This window comes from Electrophorus electricus, chromosome 1 (assembly GCF_041902795.1).
Source record: "Electrophorus electricus isolate QZ-2024a chromosome 1, ASM4190279v1, whole genome shotgun sequence".
Classification (NCBI taxonomy): domain Eukaryota; kingdom Metazoa; phylum Chordata; class Actinopteri; order Gymnotiformes; family Gymnotidae; genus Electrophorus; species Electrophorus electricus.
The window spans coordinates 29022237-29042504 of record NC_137497.1 but is presented as its reverse complement, the minus strand read 5'-3'; the positions used below and the strand labels follow the sequence as shown (position 1 = coordinate 29042504).

The 20268-nt window shown below is 40.9% G+C and overlaps 1 protein-coding gene across 5 annotated transcripts in view; it reads right to left on the bottom strand.

The window, feature by feature from the left end:
* Window positions 1-4195: 4195 nt before the first annotated feature.
* arhgef28a (Rho guanine nucleotide exchange factor (GEF) 28a) overlaps window positions 4196-20268 on the bottom strand; it is a 75809-nt gene continuing 59736 nt past the window's right edge. For 2 of the 5 annotated variants that reach the window (XM_035526631.2, XM_081714190.1), the window contains exons 22-28: window positions 15786-15877; window positions 15309-15470; window positions 14677-14954; window positions 12502-12549; window positions 11054-11536; window positions 8776-9043; window positions 4203-7322 (exon numbers count right to left, since the gene is read on the bottom strand). In XM_035526631.2, the coding sequence (XP_035382524.2) occupies window positions 7165-7322; window positions 8776-9043; window positions 11054-11536; window positions 12502-12549; window positions 14677-14954; window positions 15309-15470; window positions 15786-15877 (1489 nt within the window). In that variant the 3' untranslated portion in view covers window positions 4203-7164. Of the gene's footprint in view, window positions 7323-8775; window positions 9044-11053; window positions 11537-12501; window positions 12550-14676; window positions 14955-15308; window positions 15471-15785; window positions 15878-20268 lie in introns of all 5 variants that reach the window. The other 3 variants (XM_035526633.2, XM_081714191.1, XM_081714196.1) reach the window with 2 other exon arrangements.

Below are 20268 nucleotides of genomic sequence, written 5' to 3'. Positions count from 1 at the left end.
CATTGACAGGAAAATAAAGAATTACTTTACATTTTTTGCAGATTATACCCAAATGGATGCAAGTTAAACAAAAGACAGAATTGTTTTTTACAATACAAAATTACAGATAAAATATTGTATTTTAGAGAATGTTTTTTTTTTTAATGAAAATAGTCAAAATAACAAAACAGTTAAATTTCAGACCACAAATAATGTAAATGAAAGAAGCTCATATTCATTTATAAACAACACAGTACTAGTATTTCAACTTAGTATGAGTCAAGAAATCAATATTTGGTGGAATAACCCTGATTTTTAATCACAGATTTCATGCGTCATGCAGTTTTTCACATTGCTGTTGGGTAACTTTATGCCACTCATGGCACAGAAATTCCATGAGCTCGGCTTTGTTTGATGGCTTGTGACCACCCAGCTTCCTCTTGATCACATTCCAGAGGTTTTCAGTGGGGTTCAGGTTTGGAGATTGAGCTGGCCATGATAGGGTCTTAATCTGGTGGGCCCTCATTCACAGTTTGATTGACCTGGGTGTGTGACATGGAGCATTGTCCTGTTGAAAAAAACCAACCATCAGAGTTGGGCAACATTGTCAGGGCAGAAGGAAGCAAGTTTTCTTCCAGCACATTTTTTTAAGTGGCTCGATTCATGTGTCCTTCATAAAGACAAATCTGCCTGATTCCAGTCTTGCTGAAACACCTCCAGATCATCACTGATCCTGCACCAAATTTCACAGTGTGTGAGACACTCTGGTTTGTAGGCCACCTGGTTGGTAGGTTGGGGTGTTGTAGGTCTCCGTCTAACCATTACATGACCAGGTGTTGGACAAAGCTGAAAATTGCTCTCATCAGAGAAGATGACCTTACTCCAGTATTCTACGGTCCAATCCTTACAGCCTTACGCAAACTTCAGTCTGGCTCTTCTTTGCTTCTCATTGATGCAGGGCTTTTTTCTACCTTTGCACGACTTCAGCCCTGCCTCCAGAAGCCTGTTTCAAACTGTCCTTGCTGTGCACTTCACCCCAGCTGCTGCATGCCATTCTTTTTGTAGGTCACTTGACATCATCTTACGGTTGTTAAATGACAATCAAATGAGGTGGCGATCATCACGGTCGGTAGAGAGTCGTTTTCAACCTCTGCCAGTCTGTAGCTGTTGTTCTCCCATGTGTTTGCTGCTTGACCTTGTTCTTATGAACTGCAGTTTTTGAAATTTCCGAGATGGAAGCAACCTGACGCTCACTGTATCCCTCTGCCAGTAAAGCTACAATTTAACCCTTCTTTTCCTCATCAAGAACCTTTTCAACTCTCTTGGCATGGTCTGTGGCTGTATTTTGACTACATTTACGTTTAGGGTAGTCCTAGCACTGCTTTTCCCATTCAGCTGGTACTATAACAAGGGGATAGTGATGGCAGCAGCAGTGGTTTTTATACTGTTGCTCGTTAGAACAGGATTTTGTTAAGGTGATCACCTATTCAGCACCTCATTAAATAGAATGAGGTGTGTCTGTGAAGGAATTCACACAGGGCAGAGGGTTTAATTAAGTAAAATTAAGACTCAAAATTATAAAAAAATAATGACCCTTATAAATTATTAAAAGGAAATAGTTATGTATTATATATATGTATCATAATTATGAAAGAATGAAGAAATACCTACTTTAAAGAAAAACTGGTTTAGAAGGGCTGACCACATTAAAACAGCCAATGATTTTTTATTTTTTTGGGGGGGGTGGATTAATGCATTGACATAAAAGACGCATTAAATATCTTGATAATAAAGATATTAAATAAATTTGGCTTAACTAACTTTCCTTTAGAAATTAAAGGAGATCATTATGGCTGTATTTATAGCTTGAATAAACCGTTGCCGGTCAGCAAACATTTAACATTGTAAATGTACCATAATTGAACATTTCTGTTTGTTTCTTGTTTTGGAAAGTTGGTGTGAATAACACTGAGGCAGCTTTAATGCTGACTGGATGACAAATTATCTTGGAGTGATTGTAAAGCTTAGAGTTTTAAACTCTGTTTACACTGCATTAGGATCTTTGGTCAATAGAGTGTCCTCTCATTTTCATACTTTCTGTCTTTGTCATTAAGGTTCACTCATCCTCTAAATTCATGGACTATTTGCAATTGCATGAAGTGTAAGATGACATTAAAAGGACATCTGTGCTGTTTCTGTTAATCTAACAAAACATTTATGCTCATCACAATGTCTCGAACATTCTGAATTTCTGAACATTTTTTTAAACAAAAAAGACTAATGGATGACAACCTTGAAGTCCTTAACATACAAACTTGAAAATGAAAATGGAGCTGGAAAAGTGAAATCTGTTCTAGGCATTTTGTGTGACAATATTTAATTTAACATCACTAATTTTCTGGTGTTGCATTAGAAGCTGTCAAGGCTCTGCCATGGGAACATTATCAAAGCCACATTTAGACTGAAATCAACATATTGTTCCTGGGCTAATAATAGCAATTCTAGCAATTTCTGTCAAACTCATTTCCCAGCTCTTTTAAAATGTGATTTTCTTTTAGCATAGCCTAAATTACTTTTTAGTGTTTTAATATAGTTAATTATGTAGAGAAATCTACAGAACTGATTCCTCATTATTCATAAAATCATATGAGGACATTAGGTTGCTCAATGAATGTCATGCAACTCTGCAAGAAATTCAGAAGCTTACAATGTCTAATACATGTTGACAGTAAATGGGGTTTGGCCTTTTTCCTGTTTTAAAGAATACCCATTGTTCCTTTAATATAACCATCAGACAGAATAAATGTATTTGCGTCAAGTCAAGAAAGGTTTTGTTTGATATCATCTGATTTAGGCATCTTTCATGAACTCGACACTGCAGTTGTAAAAGGAGTGGTGTAATTGTTTGACTTTGTATGCTTGAAAGGAAAAGATTCAAAGCCATGTAACTTGTGCCATGACATGTAATAGCTGTGCAAAGACTAACAATTCTGCCCTTCTGTCAAAAACTAATCCTCTAATTTCTGAAACTCTTAGCGAAGAAGGGGGCGTGAGTGTGGGTGTTTGTGTGTGTTAGCATTTACAGTATGGAAAGCCAGGGATTATTCTGCTCCGTCAACTAAGTGAGGACATGAGAAAGGGATGACACCTAATTAAGGGGATATGGAAGGGATGGAGGAATTTGTCAGAAAATGAAAGAGTGTTTGAGTTGTAAATATCTGCTTCTGTGTGATTACAGCAAGGTCCTTACCCTACATCAAAGAGCGCTAACGTGTGTGTAATTACAGTGTATTTAGCAAACAGATACGCCCTTCCTTTGTAGTGCAGGTATGATGATGTGCGTATGTGTGCCTGTGTGCGTTTGTGTATGCATGTATTCATGGTGAACACTTAGTACAATAAGCATGCGGGGGTCCCTAAGGACATGTGGCTGCATTCTAACTTGGTTTGAAGGCCTACTGTCTTCCTCCATAGTCGCATTGCAAGGCACCCGGCCAGCAGCTACATGCTGGAGCAGGAGAGCTATCTTCCAAACACCTTGAGGCACTCAGCAGCTCGACATGGCCATGAGCATGAAAAGACGCAGCCTGCTTCATAAACAGTTCAGTGTGCAGGTGTAAAGCTTCGTCTTGCCTGACTGCTGCGTGGAAGGAAAAGCATCCTGTATAATGCAAACTAAATCAGCAGAAATGAATTCTTAAAAAATGAAGGCATCTAACAAAGTGTTATAGTGTAATCAAAGTAACATGCACAACATGTTCTACAAATATCAATGGTTTATGTACATAGCACATATGTGGATTAGGATACTGACAATTTCACCCTCCCCCAAGAGAGTGTGAGGTGGGATATGTTTAATGGCAGCTATTTGTACTAGAGGTTTGACAGGTTTATACTGTAATGGCCTCTAAAGCCATTACAATGCCCCAGGGAAGGGGGGGGTGTTTGCAGTTAGTGTCACATCCCAGAAGCACTAGTCAGCATTAGTTTTCACTTCTTCTAGGCCTTTCCATTGGTGTTTGTGTGTGTATAATCTTTAGAGGTCCCTAAATCAGAGGTAGGAATAGAGATTTAATAGGGTTGTGTATATTCAGAATAAAGAAAGTAGAGTTCTTGAACTTTGCAATGTGGAAAGGGCTATATAATTTTAATTGATAATGATTTGGCACCCAACTGCATGTCACTTGGTGATCTATAACTAATCTATGAATCATTCATTAATATTGCATTACATAGATGGTCCCCAGTGCTTACAGACCTCACTGCTTAGGGGTTTGGTTCCTGACGGTTCATGGTAGTTTCTTGTACAGCTTTTTTGTGTTTCCCCTGTGAACTTGGAAGTATCTGAGATGCCAATAATATTTCTGGCCTGCAAGAACTGATGTATCCCAAGCGGCTATCTTTTATTACCTAGTCTCTTCCTATATTTGCACAGTCTAACATTGAATATTTATTTGTTCTTTTTCCTTGTTTTCTTTTTATTTTTTGTGTCATGTGTCTCCAAGGTATAGTGTTTGCTGCTGAATTGTTTATGTGCGAGCAGCTAATGTGAATAATTTAATATATATGCAATATGGAAATAAATTGGAAGTAAATTACCGCTACTCCATTATAATTTATAAAGTTGCTCTTACCAAAAATTGTTGCTTTGGAGAAATTATGCCAACATATACCTAAGAAACTGGGGTTTTCAATCTCTTATGCGCCATTTTCATGGTCCTGATCATCAAGCAGCCTGAGCTGATAACGTAGTGACATTAACCGCAATGCAGAGTGCATGAACCGAGACTCCGGGACAACAGCCTCCCTCCTGTTCCTCAAAATACAGAGGTTCTGCCAGGACTAGGAGCAATGAGTTCCGGGCAAACGCAGCATATCTTCCAGTCTCATCCATTATCGAAAGATCCACAGCCTTACCTCTCTACTTCTACACCCCGATGCCTAAGCAAAGGAAAAGTAAAATTCAAAGTAAACACATACTGTGTGTACTTTAGTCTGCAGTAATGTCAGCTACTTTAGGGCCAACTGGCAATGGTCTGTGAAAAAAGACCTAATTACGATGCATTTTAGTATCCATTTCAATTCATTTGTGAAGGGGTGCTGTAAAAGCCTTACTAAGTGACACAACTGAAATATTTTACAAAAATCACAGGGATTACATCACACTGCACAGAGTGAAGAATTTTCCAATATAATACACAGAGCACATGGTAATGTGTGAAATATTTACACAGGGTAATCTGTAAATAAAATTGTACAAAACAGTTCATATGTACATCCATGGAGTGCTACACAATATGCATTGACAATAAATAAAGGCTATATCTCACAAGCAGACTTACAGTTTAGTGTGTTTCTGCAGAATTGACAGGGTCTGTGCTTTGTACTGAACAAATGTACTTAACTTCAGAAAAACAACACATTTAGGGTGATACAGTCTGCCATTTTTTTTTCTTTCAGATTCCCAGGGTTAGACTTCTTAATTTTAATTGGAGATGCTAATCTTTCATGCACTTTTAAATCTGACTCTGAATAGGTTTTAAAAAGAAGAACATTTTTGCTAATGACAAGTTCTCAATGAACATTTCTTAGCTCTGGTATTTGAGCTCTACTGCACTTTACAATCTGGTGTTTTCTGTACTCCATATGCATGAATCAACCCACAAACTGCTTGGCGATTCACTTGTGCAGTGAAACAGGTGTGTTACGGCAGGTAGACTCTAAAAAGCGCAGCGCAGAAGTACACGGTAATGCATAAACACCTTTATGTTCTTTACAGTAATACCACTGCAACATGGCTGGAGTTGGTGTTCGGCAGCTCCACTCCTGGAGGGGTGTAATGCTTCCTGCTCTGACACACGGGGTTCACTTCAGCAGAACTGTATACTGGAGCAAAGAAAACCATGAACTACACTGCAGTTACTCATCACTGTTCTCAGTGCAGTCTTAATACAGAACTGCATACAACCATGTTTGAGCAAGGTTTTAATTATTGCTTTTTTGGAAGAATTAAAGGTGAAAGCCCCTTCAGTTATGTGAGACTTCACTGTAATTACATTTTCACTTAATTTCCAATGAACCATGTTGATGGCTGCTGGTCAATACTTCAGTTCTGTAGTATTTGCTGTACTACAATAGTCAAGACACATGCTAAAGTTTTGTAAGCAATCTACCACAACTTGAATGCTTTTAAAGTTTATGTTCATTAAAGGGAAAAGCTTGCAAATGTTTCATGTGCATCCATAATTAGCAGTCTTTGTTAGCTCAGTATTAAAAAGGAATGCAACAAACCTGAAATTCAGATACAGAAACATTCTCCCCCATTTGGATGAGTGACAGAGAGAATTTATATTAATCTCATGCAAACTACTATCTGCATGCACAGACACACAGGCTTTGTACACTTTCATAAATTAGGGAATTTGATTCTGACTGACAATATTATCTATTTCCCATCCACTGCAAAAAACAGGTCAATTATTAAGTGCCTAGTTTTGATATAAAGGGCAGGGAGCTTCAGATGCAGTGGAGGACGATGCAGGCTTACAGAAGGGTATGCGCGAAATGGTTGAGCTGAAACTGTGTAACCTAATTCTGTCTCTGCAGGCTTCAGGCTATGAGACATAACACTGACCCTAGGGAAGATCTTCACATCTCTCTCTCTCTCTCTCTCTCTCTCTCTCACACACACACACACACACACACACACAAATACAAACACATGTAGCGATGAAATATCTGGAAAGTAAAATAAAAAACAGGATACAAAAAGCTGCAGCTACAGGAAAAAGAAAAAGTCATTTAAAAAAAGGCATTTGTTCTCAAAGCTCAAGGTCTGGCAGCAACAAAGAATATAGATTTGTTTTAAGAATGATCCTGGTTTGGTATCACAAAAAGGGAAAAACAATACCAACACTAACATTTGCTAGGAGTTTTGGTGTTCAGATAGGGATTTAAGAGCAGATCGGAATCGATTAAAAAGTACCAATGCCAATGTAGTCAGATAATCCATAACACACTGAATATGAATATATGCCTGAGGGGCGAAGGTCCAGCCTGTGCGGATTATCTGCATCTGCAGCAGTCATAGCAGTTTGCTGACCAAAACATGAACTCTGTGTTTGTTCTTCAAGGGTTTCAGTTTACACTGAGTTTAAGCAGATGTCCACTATGGGCGGTTTGAACCTAGAGGTACACAATGTTCTCCTCTCCCTCAGTGTCTCGATTCTCCGTTTCCATGGAAACCAAGGCCATTGGCACAGAGAGAGCGTCGCCTTGATAAAAACCAACCGCCGTGACCCCCAGAGACCAAGCTTCTTGGGCATGGCTGGGTGGAGCCACCTCTGAAAAAGAGAGAATTACAATGATCAGTAGAAGGGCACTACACAGTTTGAGCATCAAAGCCTCAAGTAGTTTTCAACAGTGGATCAGAGACATCAGTTCAGGAGGTCGACATTCAAGAAAGAAGGAATAATTAAATAATGAATCACTTGCTGGTAACTATACATTGTGTATCTTAATGTGAGAAATTAAGTTTCATGACATTTTTTATGGTTATGCTGGGGACCTACGTAATACTAATGGACTTAAACCATTAAATCATTTTTGTAATTACTGAAGTGGTAAATAACCACTTTATTGCCCTAATGACAGCTCATGGCCATTGCCTTCACTCTGATAAGATGCATGAACTGGTTTCCACAGCACCAGAGGTGTGGTTATGGAAACGTGTCTGTTGTCTGGTGCTGTGTAGTGACACAAAGACTGCTGGAGTTGAGTAAAGAAACCATCTGCACCATTGGAACCATTCAAAAGAGCAGTGTTTCATCTGCATATACCACCCATTGTGCTCAGATTACGGGACTTGGTCATTCCTGTTCCTTGGTCATCTATTAAATCAGTATCTATGAACTACTCGAATGACTCTTCAGTTTTAATGCTGAAGACACTTTCAGTGGCACCGGTCTTTTAAAATGTGGTGTACACATCTGTCTGTCAAAAAGTGGTGAAGGATGATCAGGCAGCCAGTGGCGATGAACATAAACTTTAATGGTGACAAGAAACATTTGTGAAAGACTTGTTGTTCAGTTGTTGCATTAAAGTGCACTAAACCGCCCCGTTGAACAAGCCCTGGCCTTGGTTAAGGTTATGGATGGCTGTTTGTGTAGGTGTGTTTAAATCACATGTCGGTGATAAACAGAGGGCTCTAACTTCTCATGCAGAAATAGCAGATTAATATGTTTGTGCAACTATGTCCCCCCCAACCCCATCTCTCTGTCTCTCGATGACAGGTCGCCCTGTAATGAGTTTGGTAAAGATTTTTTAGATCAATGTTCCAATCAGTCTCTCATGGCTCGCTTGCCTTGATTCCCACACGGCTGCCGCCTGGCCCTCCGCTGGGCACATAGAGGACCAATTGATTTCCCTGATGGATGCGTGTCTGCTGTGTGAGTGGATGCACCAGAAAAAGAGATGGGAGGGCATGTGTGTTTTTGTCAGCAGAAAGATTAACAGCAGAAAGAGGGCACTTGAGCCATGCACGCATCGCAGTGGGGGTTAAGGTTTATGTTTCGGCGAAGGTAAGCGAACACTGACGTATGCCTTCAGTGAGTTTGCTCTCCTTTCACTCCTGCTCTCCCACACAGACGGCAAGTATTGATATTATATTAGAAGAAAGATACAGATCGTCAAAGAAGCGATGAGGAGAGAAGAGGAAAGAAGAAATGGAAGAGATTTCCATGATAAATCATTAAGCATCTCCAAACCAATTATTATCCAAGACTAGGTCTTCTGTACCTTTTCTTCCTGCCTTTCCCTTACTCGCCACTGGGGGTTGTGGCATGCCACTTGTGACCTGTCTGTGGCTGGACCAGGCCAGGAGTGAGTTCAAGCTGTTCTGGGCACTGGGGGAGTCACTGTAGCCAAGCTGGATGGAGCTGGGGTTACATTGGTGCTGGTGGTGATGAAGGTGTCTGTTGTTCATAGCGACAGTCACCATCGATGCTTCGTTCACAAAGTTGCAACTGGGGTCATACTGGTCACCGTAGTGACCGTGGCTGAAGCTCTGGAAGGAAGAGAGAGAGGAAGTGCAAATCAGTAACACTTCCTGGCCCCAATATGTAGTCAGATGTTTTGCATGATAACCAGGTGCACCTTGGATCATACAGACACTTGCCTTATTTCAGCATGAACCCAGCATTTCTGAGAGATAAGTTAGATAGAATCTAAATCATACATCAGTCACCAGTATAACCCAAATCCTGCTTAAAATCTCTGCCTGACAATATGGCGATAGCCGATCTGATATATACGTGATTTGTCTCCATCCCTCTCAGCCCTGCATCTCTTGATGTTTCACAGACACATTTATCTTTTCTATCACTTTCTTTATTTGGTTTGTCATAAGTAAGACTCACCCCCCCAAAAATGAGCTCCATCAACACCATCTTATGCCACAAATTATGCAGATGACTAGAAAAGCCTCTCTGTGTATGTGTGTGTGTGTGTGTGTTTGTGTATGCACATACATTAAGCATCTAAACTAAACACTAATCTAGAGGAATATCCCAAATTCCAGTAACATTCAATATCTTCAGCTTACTCCTGGATGCTAATTAAACCTGATCTTATCCTACAAATGTCACATGTGACAAGAAAGTAGGAAATTCCTTCTCACATCTGCTTGCCAGTTCAATCAGTTCAATCCACAAGCAACTGGGCTCACACTCAATGCATGCGTTTCTCTGTATTCCATGGAAATGTCATTAACTGTTCAGGCTGTACAGACACATCAGATCAAAGTAATAATAAAAAACAACTGAAGTGTGACATCTTTGCCCATTTTCTCATGCCCACACCTTGTGATGAAAACTTAAGAATTTTTGGGTTGGTCAGATCATATCCTTTTTTGTATCAGTGCAAGTGCCACTATACTGGGTTTAGACAAAAGCAGATTAAAATACAGAAACAGTGAACATTAAAAGAGCTTAACAGAGTTAACAGTTACATTAACATGGCCTAAGCTGCTTTACACAGAGCTGGTTTGTGCATGGCTGTGCAGCATTGTACACGGGGCTGGTTTTAATGAATGTGTCTCTGCTTTCATTTAGGGCATTTTTGTTATCATCAATCATTAACTTGTTTATTAGTGCACAGGGGCAGATGCTTAGTGCACTGAGGCTCGAACTGCTCTCATTACACCAGATAATGAATCAGAAATTTGGTGTGCATGTGTGTGCGAGAAAGTGCAGAAAGACAGGGCAAGTGATAGACGTTTGACTCCAGTCTGGCCACTTCTGTTTACTTGAGGCTGAAGAAGAGAAATGATTTCCCGCCAACTGGCCCTGCACACGTGATGTGACTAAATGTGAAGGGAAACGCGGCGGGGCTGGAAGTAATGAGGTCTTGGGAGCTCTGTGCGCTGCTTCGGTGGGTTTGTTAAGTTGTCTGCAGGGTGGAAACGCTGGGTATAGTCCAGCTCAAAAAGGCAGACCAGAAAGACATTCGAAAAGACTAACCAGAGGAAGAGAGAAAGAGAAATGGATAATGAAAAGCCTAATGAGGAATGAATAGATAGAGAGATAGATAGCTAGATAGCTAGATAGATAGCTAGATAGCTAGATAAGGATAGGAACAGCAGCCAGCAAACAGAACATGGAAATGGGAAAGGAATAAAGAGTAAAGGAATGAGAGTGGCTCTTCTCTGAATAGTTCAGCTTTATGCAATCTTCAAAGCAAAACAGGGAAAGGTTTGGGGGAGCTCTCCTCTCACATCACTAGTTGGGTGTTTTGGCAACAAAGAAAATAAGAGCTGAAGAAAGGATGGCAGGAGAGTAGGGATCCCTGCCTTTAGAAGACAGCTGCATATCAAAGCCCACTCTGGGTGCAAACATGTCTATGACTTGTAGCTCTTAGCTGCAGGCAACAGGAATCATTTAAACATACACAAACTGACACATGAAGAATGCACACACCGCAGCCCGATGGAACAAAGGAAAAAGGCCCAGTTCAAGCATGGGTAGATATACACGCATACAGGCAGGATCACCCACACGCACACATCGGGTCCACCCACCGAGCCCTGCTGGCCGTCCGACGTGACGAGCGAGGTGGGTGGGCAGCCCTGCACCAAGCGGCGGTGGGCATCGAGGAGCTGGCGCTGGTGTTGCACGCTGCGCTGGCCTTCGAGCAGGCGCTCCAGGCTCTGCTGGTAGTCACGCAGCTGCTCGCAAAGCTCGTTGTGCTCGTGCTGCAGCCGCTGCGCCTCCAGGTGGCAGTTTTGCTCACGCTGTTGCAGTTGGTCTTCTCGTGCTTCCTGCTGCGCGCACCTTGCTTGCCATTCACGCTCGCTGCGCTGACGCTGACGCTCCAGGGCCGCCCCTGCCGCGCCATCCATCTCCTCATGCCGTCGCTGCTGCCGGAGCGACGCCTCGCGCTGCCGCTCATGCACGGCCGGGGCAGTGGGAACGCCGGCCCCAGGGCGGGCTTGGGCAGGGCCCGACAGGAGAAGGTGGAGCCTCTGGACCTCGTAGCAGCTGTCTTGGATGGTAATGGCAGCCTGTTCAGGACAGAGGTGAACAGGTCCTCAATGGTTGAAGCTGAAGGCAGTTTCAACAAGGCCAGCAGTGACTCAGCTGCAGTAATATTAGGTTATGTTTTCAAAGGTTAACAGTAGCTGGATCCTCTTATGTCACTGCCAGATGATATTTCACATTATTTATTTAACATAATGAGAGAAACAATCTGACTCAATAAATGGCTGACGCCCTATTTGAGCATGCAGACCATACTGTTCAGTGATCTCCCACCCTAAGAATCATCAGGTTGCCCTAATATAAGTTACTGTGTGCTTTTACCTGCCATCTGTTATATCCTGGAAGTCTTGTTATATATAGCCTGTAATATCAATATGTATGATATTTGTTTCTCAAACTTTCTTTTAAGATTTGCCTGACTCCACAGAGAATGTATGAATCTACTAAGATATTTAAAAAATAATAATTTAATCAGATCTCAAGGAACATGAAAATAAATGCAGTGTCTGCAAGCAGTGCAACACAGCACCTTTCACTTCATCAAAACACTTTAAAATACTTTCATTTCCCTTGATAATGGTCCGTGTAATGTCTTGCTGAAATATAGTGCTGGCAGAGTTTAACATACACATGGGTCCAAATCAGGCCATGTAAGTGTTTTACATGGCCATGTCTGAGGTAATATGGAAATGAGGCTGCAACTGAAACAATTTGCAAGTGAGTCATGCAGTATGTGTATGCAGCCATTTGAGATGATGTTTTGACTCTGAGGGCTTTAAAGCCCCATGGAGGCCCTCTCTCTGTCCCTCTCCCTCTGTATCTCTGGATAATATTTCTGAGTAAACGAGATTTAAACAGATATGGAGTAAGAATCACTATAATTACTCTGTGTTTGTGTGTGTGTGTGTGTGTGTGTGTGTGTGTGTGTGTGTGTGTGTGTGTGGGAGGGGGGTTGTGTGTGTGTGTAAGATGAGAAACATGAGATCACCTGCAGACTGTAAAGCAACTGTGTCAAATTCTGGACACTCTGACACACCTGGATATAAACACACAAACAAAAACAAATACATATACAAAAACAATATTTAATAAAGTGCTTAGTGACCTATTCATTGGGCCTTATATATACTGAGGTTGGATACATATTTGAGTATAAAGATATTTATGAGTAACCAAACCTGATTGTGGACTTAAAACATTCCATTTTTATGATTCTGTACCCTGTTTATAACAATGTAGTATTTTAATTAAAAAAAAATAAATTAATAATAAACCAGCAATCATTGGTTTTATCAGCAATTCAGAGTTAAGTCAGATATTAAGCGATTATAGGGTAATGAATAAAGCAGAAATCTACTCTTAAAACTGGAGGCACTTTCCTTCTGTGTAGTTCAAAATTGTGAGATTTTCAAGATTATCTTCATCCTGATCTTGTATCACAAGCTTAATCTGGCCTTCAATGTAGAACAGAGTAGGGAAGAAACTTCTTATGACTACTTTGTTTACCATCTTTGGCAAGAAACAAGATTCCTCCCTTAAGTGAGCATTTCCTCCTAGTCCCTTTTAGTACACAGTGCCATCTGGTGGTTTTAACTTGTTTTGCATTATATTACATTATAGATATATTACATTATATCTAGTGTGTATATCTTGAAATTTGAAAACAAATAACAGGAAAACAAATGTATTCTGCTATCAGTTACCAATGTAGGTTACCCTACCCTTTCCTGATATTTTGTCAAGATGTGTGATGAGTCACATGACCAGAGGTCACAATTCAGCCCACATGACAGACACTCAAAAACCCTTAGCTACCTAATAAGACACTTAATGCTTTTTCACTTAATCTCCCATTTTAGCTCTCATTTTCCTGCTTTACAGTGATTTCCCAGATCACCATCAGTTACTACATGTGGCAGTACTGTGAAAGAAACCAAAAAAGAATTAGGACCTTTCCTAACCACCAATAGAGGACGCTAGATCAAATCATGACGTACGTGATCAGAAAGCTTCCTGATCCAAGTGGGACACAGCTTGGTGTTATTTTGGACGGATCAGATGGTTTGGTTAAATTATTTAAAGTCTGTAACTTGATCAGGTTGCCTTAAACTTGATTTGCCGACTCAGTGTTGGAATCTGCCAGAATCAGAACACACTTTCAGAGATACACACTGATAATAACAGTGGGGCGTCCTCATTAACTAAATGTGAAATTAACTTTCTGGATAATCAGTTTTAAATGGTGAGTTAATTGGGTGAAACGTTCAAATTGTAAGAGTGGCTAATGCTCAAAAGTCGACACATTATGGTCCTTATGTAATTGTTCTTGCGAAAAGGGCAGAGAATTGGGAGAGTTATTTACTTTCTAAGCACGGTGTCTCTTCCAGCTCATGCCTGGGTCAGCACTGTACGTCATCAGAGTAACATACAACACAATGCCGTCCCTGAAGATGAGGAGGGCAAAAAAGGAAGAGTCTGAAGGAAATGAAGGTCTAATTATCACTCTTCATTTTTAATGAAATGGTGCCCTGGAGGCAATGAAATGGGCTCCTGCCTTATTCTGAGCCCATTAATGTTTTATTATATAAAGCCTGGGATGTGATTTTAGCAGGGGGATCTAAATTATTAATGTGGCTGTGTGGTACTAATAACTATAGTTCCAGGAGAGAAAAAGGCTGTACGTCTAGCAGTGTTATTTAAAATGTCTACTCTCAAACATGTTTCAATTTGCTACTTTCTTCTGCACTTAATAGTTTCTTCTACACTTAATTCTGTATGTGCTGTCTAAATTTGATATATTTTTTATGATGCCCAATCTCATATGTAATTCACTGTTAACACTTACTGACTGATAAATCTATACAAATGTGTGCTCAGTAACAGTTCTGACATTTTCCTGTGATGCCCTCTGAATAGGAATTGTAGTGAAGGTACAATTATAAGGGGTAACATTTGAATAGTATTTTTTTGCTGGTTGCTTCTGTTAAGAGTCAGGTAAGGGTTGTCTCTCCTATGGCATACCTGGTAGGGCAGGTGTTAGCGAGATGGTCATGGTATTAATTCATATATGTAAGTTGCTCTAGATAAATAGTGCTATATATTGTCAATGCAAATTGTTGGCTTTATGATTACAGTGATATAGTTATATTAATTGTTTCCTTACTTTAAGGTGCATATTATGATCATCAGGTGTGAAACTGTGATTCTGTGCCTGGAGGTCTAGGTTTTCCTCTCCTCCCTCCTCTTCCTCATCCCTTGGAGCATCCACCGGCAGGGGTTCCCTTTCAGGAGGAAGAGGAGGAGGAGGAGGAGAAGGAGACAGTGGAAGTGTCTCTGTTGGGATGGAGGTGTCTGGTGCACTAGATTCCCTGAGAGCAGCCAGGGGAGAAGGAGTGCAGGAGGAGGTGCGGTGAGGCAAGAGAGCCGCTCTCAGAATCTCCGCTGCCCCACAAACACACACACACACACACACACACACACACACACACACACACACACAGAGAGAGAGAATCATGGGGAGTGAGACAGTGAGGTAAAGAGAAAAACAGATTTCAAAATGATCATCTACTTTTCTGTATATTATAAACATTTACTTTATATGGCTGTCATAAAAACCATGCCAGTGTTGGGAGAACATTGCCTCCCGTCCCAGAGGGCCACAGCATTGCACACTGCTGCGTTTAATCAGGTTTAATGTACCACGATTCGAGTCTCCGACTTGTTGACAAGCCCTTCAGGAGCTGAAGGTGGTATGCATTACAGCTGAGGGCAAATGGTGAAACTGGCGAGCCTCACCCTCTCTGAGTGCGGCGTTTAGCAGAGCGGTAGAATGCGGGGGCTCGCCAGTGCCGGGCTGCACCAGCAGGCCGCCGCCTGCCACTGCCGATAGCTCCGCGTAGATCTTCAGCTTCTCCTCCAGGCTGGAGCAGATCAGCTGGTCCTGGCCACAGAGCGTCTCTGGCAGATGGACAGGCAAGAGAGTGGTGAGCGTGGCCAGCATCCATTAACGCACATACACAATGTCAGCTACGTGGTGTCAGGAGGTCACAAGAGCTGTGAGATACAGTTTATGTGTAGTAGTGTACTCATTAAATCTAACATTGTCTCAACAAAAAATGCCGAAAGACCTGCAAGAGCAGTAACAGTTCCAGAATGATAAGGAAGCAGTGAGAAAAGGCCCATAGCAGTGCTGGTTAAGCTTTGTGACATTTTCTCAGGCCAAGACTGAGACGATCATTATTGAAATACTGTGAGAGCTGGGTGGCATCTCACCTTGCAGTCTGTGGATCTTCTGGACCTTGTCCTTCAATACTCTCCTTTCTTCCTCAAACGTCCTAGCAGCGTCGTCCTCCTTCTCGTGACATCTAGGGTGGAGATGGCAGGATAAGATGCTCTTGGTCTTTTTTTTTTTTTGGTTTGTTTTTTTGAGATGCAGCTTTTAATGATCAATGTTACTACCCCTGTTCTGTGTGCACTGGTGTAGAAACCACTTAAAAACTGTAATTTCATTCAAGAGTTCTCTGACCTCGTATCATTTTATACCCTGTTGCTCTGATAAATTGTTGATTCTAAGGGATTTTAATGCTCATATCTACTGCCCAGCAAAACCTTTGGTAAATGATTCTTTTAATATCACTGAATCAGTAACGGGTCCTCACATTCAAAGGGTCACACATTAGATCTTGTAACCCCAAGGCCATTACAACTGGTACCCCCTGACAGCACTCATGCTCTTGCTGGAAGGCAGAAGGCATACATACATAAGTCAAACTCCAGGACTCATACTGTAACTAAATGAACAGAGGCAGGACACAAGCACTGAGATGAGCGATGTTTATTAAGGGTGAGTACGCGAGTGGTGGACGATGATGTATGCTGAATGGAATGGAAGCTGTTAAGACAGCGATTGCACAATATTATGCTAAATTATGTAAAATATTGAGGTGCTGTTAATAAAATGGTAAAATAGATGTTTTAATTTTACTAATTGTTTTTAAAGCCCTCAATACATCACCGATTTGCTTATTCTATATTCTGCCCCTAGACCGCATAGGTCATCCCCTCAAGCCCCCCTGCACTTTTCTCATCACTGCCCCCAGGTTCTAGAATAGTCTTTCATCTCACATTAAGTCCTATGCCACCACTGACAAGTTTACATCATATTTAAAAATCCGCCCATTATCTCTTGGTTATCCCATTGCTTTTTGCCGTGTACTTGTAATTTAGTTCTAATGTTCTCTTACTGCCTTTTGATCTGTTGGTTTTAATCGGTTTTAAATTATTTTCCTTGTGTTACAGTTAGGCTTGCCTTTTATGAATGATTCCTGTTGGTTTTAAACGTGCTATACAAATTGATTAGCTTTGAATGTATGTGTAGAATGTGTGCCTACACACACATGTTTGAAGATAGGAGGGACCTGAAGGAAGAGAGACGGGACCCGAAGCCAGAGCATGCATCAAAAACTACTTTATCATCAAAAACTACATCCAAAGAACTGCCAAAACCATAAGTAACGTGGACATTTTTTGTTTCCTATCATAGCCGCTTCCTTTCTTCTTCAATGTGCAGAGTGCCACGTTTAGCCATTCTTCGTCCATCGTTAGCGACAGTTTTATCTGGGAGAAGTGAAGATTAATTGCTAGTCTGATGGAGAAGATTCTAGTGCTAGAGGTGCACATCCAGACCTTAGGAAGTGTTAGACCTATTGAGAAACTAGAAGTACAACCTCTGGATGCCTTAGGCGATGTTATCAAGCCCTCAACTCCAGCACTATAGCCCTCGCAATGGGGCAAATGGGTGATGTTATGGCGAAATAGCCAAGCTTCAGCTTGCCATGTGAGCACCACACATCTCCAATTCGCATGACCAACAGGTTTGCCCCACTCAGTGAGGCACCCGCTGAGAAGTCTGTTGGAAGAGCTCTGGTTATAGGGGACTCTATTTTGCAACACGTGAAATTAGCTAGGTCTTTAGGGACGCCAGCAGCAGTAGTTAGCTGTATACTGGGGGCCAGGGCACCGGACAAGGCAGGTAATCTTAAGGTGTTAGGCAAGCATGGGTTCTCTTAGATAGTCATTCACGTAGGGGCTAACAATATATACCTTCGCCAGTCAAAGATTATTAATAAATAATATTGCAGAAGTGTGTGAATTAGCAAATGACAAAGTCAGATGCTATAGTATGCTCTGGTCCCATTCCAATGCAGTGCGGCAATATTATGTACATCTGGTTATCTTCAATGAACTGCTGGATGTCCAAGTGGTGCTCACAAAACAGTTGGGATTTACAGATAAATTGGAACACCTTCGAGGGCAAGCCTGGCTTTTTAGGGCAGGGTGGTATCCATCCTACCTGGGAGGGTGGTGCTCTCCTTTCTTGTAACATAAGACATAGTCTTATGACTATGGGACTGTGCTGCTCTCCTTTCCTATAACATAAGACATAGTCTTCTGACAGACCTAGTTAATCTATGACAATCCAAAGTGGAGACCATACAGCAGACAAAGAGGCTAAACCAACCGTCTGCTGGTCGCTACATGACGTCACCCGAGGTTCATCATATTGACACTGTGTCTGTTCCCCGAGCTAAGCAGAAATACAGAAAACAAAGAAACATGTCTTAATAACCTAATTAGTATTAAAGTAACTGATTCACAGAACACTGCCTGCACCTTTCATCTAAAGCTGGGTTTACTAAATGTTAGATCCCCAACATCTAAAGTGTTCATGATAATTGAAATCTTAACAGATCATAGATTGAATGTTCTTTGTCTAACAGAAACCTGGATCAAGCCAAATGAGCACATAGCTGTAGCCAGAAGGACGCACTTCATGTAAATTTATGTACATCGCCGTCATCTAACTGGCCATAGAGGCAGCATTGCAGTTATTTATACTGACATATTAGGCATGAACCAGAAAGATGGTTATGATTGAGTCCTTTGAAATTATTTTTACTAGCATAAATGATGTAACCAGTGATAAGAAGCCCATCCAACCTCTTCCAATAATTGGCATCTACAGACCACCAGGACCCTATTTAGAATTTATTAACGAAATTTGCAGATTTCCTCTCTAATCTAATCACTCTAGTAGAAAGAGCCATTAACGTTGGTGGTTTCAATATTCTCTTTGATAATGCCCAAGACCCTCTGAGATCGGTCTTTAGTTCTGTATTAGAATCAATTGCATTCTCAGCATACAAGATGGTTAGCTACGGTGTCCCACAAGGATCTGTACTAGGGCCTTTGCTTTTTGCTTTATATATATGCTACCTCTACATGACATCATATGTAAACACTGTGCTAGATCCCACTGTTACGCTGATGATACTCAGCTATATGTCTCAGCCAAACCAGAGGACATATATCAGCTTTATATTATTGAGGAATGCAAAAAGGACATAAGACACTAGATGTTGAGGAACTTTCTCTCACTTAATCCTGACAAAACAGAGTTGCTTTTATTAGGCCCAGAGACAGCTAGCTCCTCGCTCTCTAATTACTCAATCACATCTTCTGAAACAATTAAAGTTCTTGGAGTGATTATGGATCCCAATCTCTCGTTCGAAGATCTAATCACTCTAGTAGAAAGAGCCATTAATGTTGGTGGTTTAAATATTCTCTTTGATAATGCCCAAGACCCTCTGAGATCGGTCTTTAGTTCTATATTAGAATCAATTGGTTTCACCCAATGTATTAGAGAATCTGGTTAGTAATGACATACGGTGTAGACGTAGAGAATATACTCATACTACCTAAGTCTGATGCCATCTCAGACCATTCCCTTTTGTCATTTGAACTATGTATGAGCCACTATATAGTAACCTCACCTCACTAGCATACCAGATACACGATCACGCCAGCCACTGTACCTAGATTTATTACCAATCTCCCAGATTTATCATTTGCAACTAGGATACCCTCAAACCCCACTGAACTTGAACAAATATCTGAATGCTTAGAATCAGTACTCCACTGCACACTCAATAATGTTGCTCCACTTAAGAATAAATAAATTAGGTATAGAAAGGCTTGACCAAAAATAATAGAAATAATCCTAGATTTCTATACAGTACAATTGCACATCTAACTAGGAATAAAACTGACACCAGTGCTCAGATTACAACATCACAATGAGTTCATGAATTTATTTAATGAGAAAATTAAGCACATTAGAGATAACATTAAGAGTATTAACCTGACCTTGGGCAGCTACTTAGAGGTCAGAATAACCAAGCCAAAAAGGACTCTAGAATCCTTTATACCTATCCAAGGGCCAGAATTTATATCTCTGATCTCGCACTCAAAATTCTCCTCTTGCATACTAGATCCACTGCCCACAAACTTTCTTAAGGAAATCCTACCTGAAGTAATTGAACATTTACTAAATGTAATAAACTCCTCCTTGAACATTCAAATTAGCAGTAATCAAGTAAATCAAAAATCTAACCCCGACCCACGTCAGCTGTCAAACTACAGGCTGATCTCGAGCCTTCCATTTATTTCGAAGATCCTAGAAAAAGCTATAGCTCAGCAGCTAAGCTCATATCTGAATCAGAACCAGATACATGAAGTCTTGCAGTCAGGGTTTAGGCCTCATCATAGTATAGAGACAGCACTGATTAAAGTAGTTAGTGACCTGTTGTTGGCTTCTGACCAGGGTTATGTCTCTTTGCTTATACTGCTTGATGTGAGTGCAGCATTTGACACTATGACTATGACTTATTAGATAGACTTGAAAATGTTGTTGGGA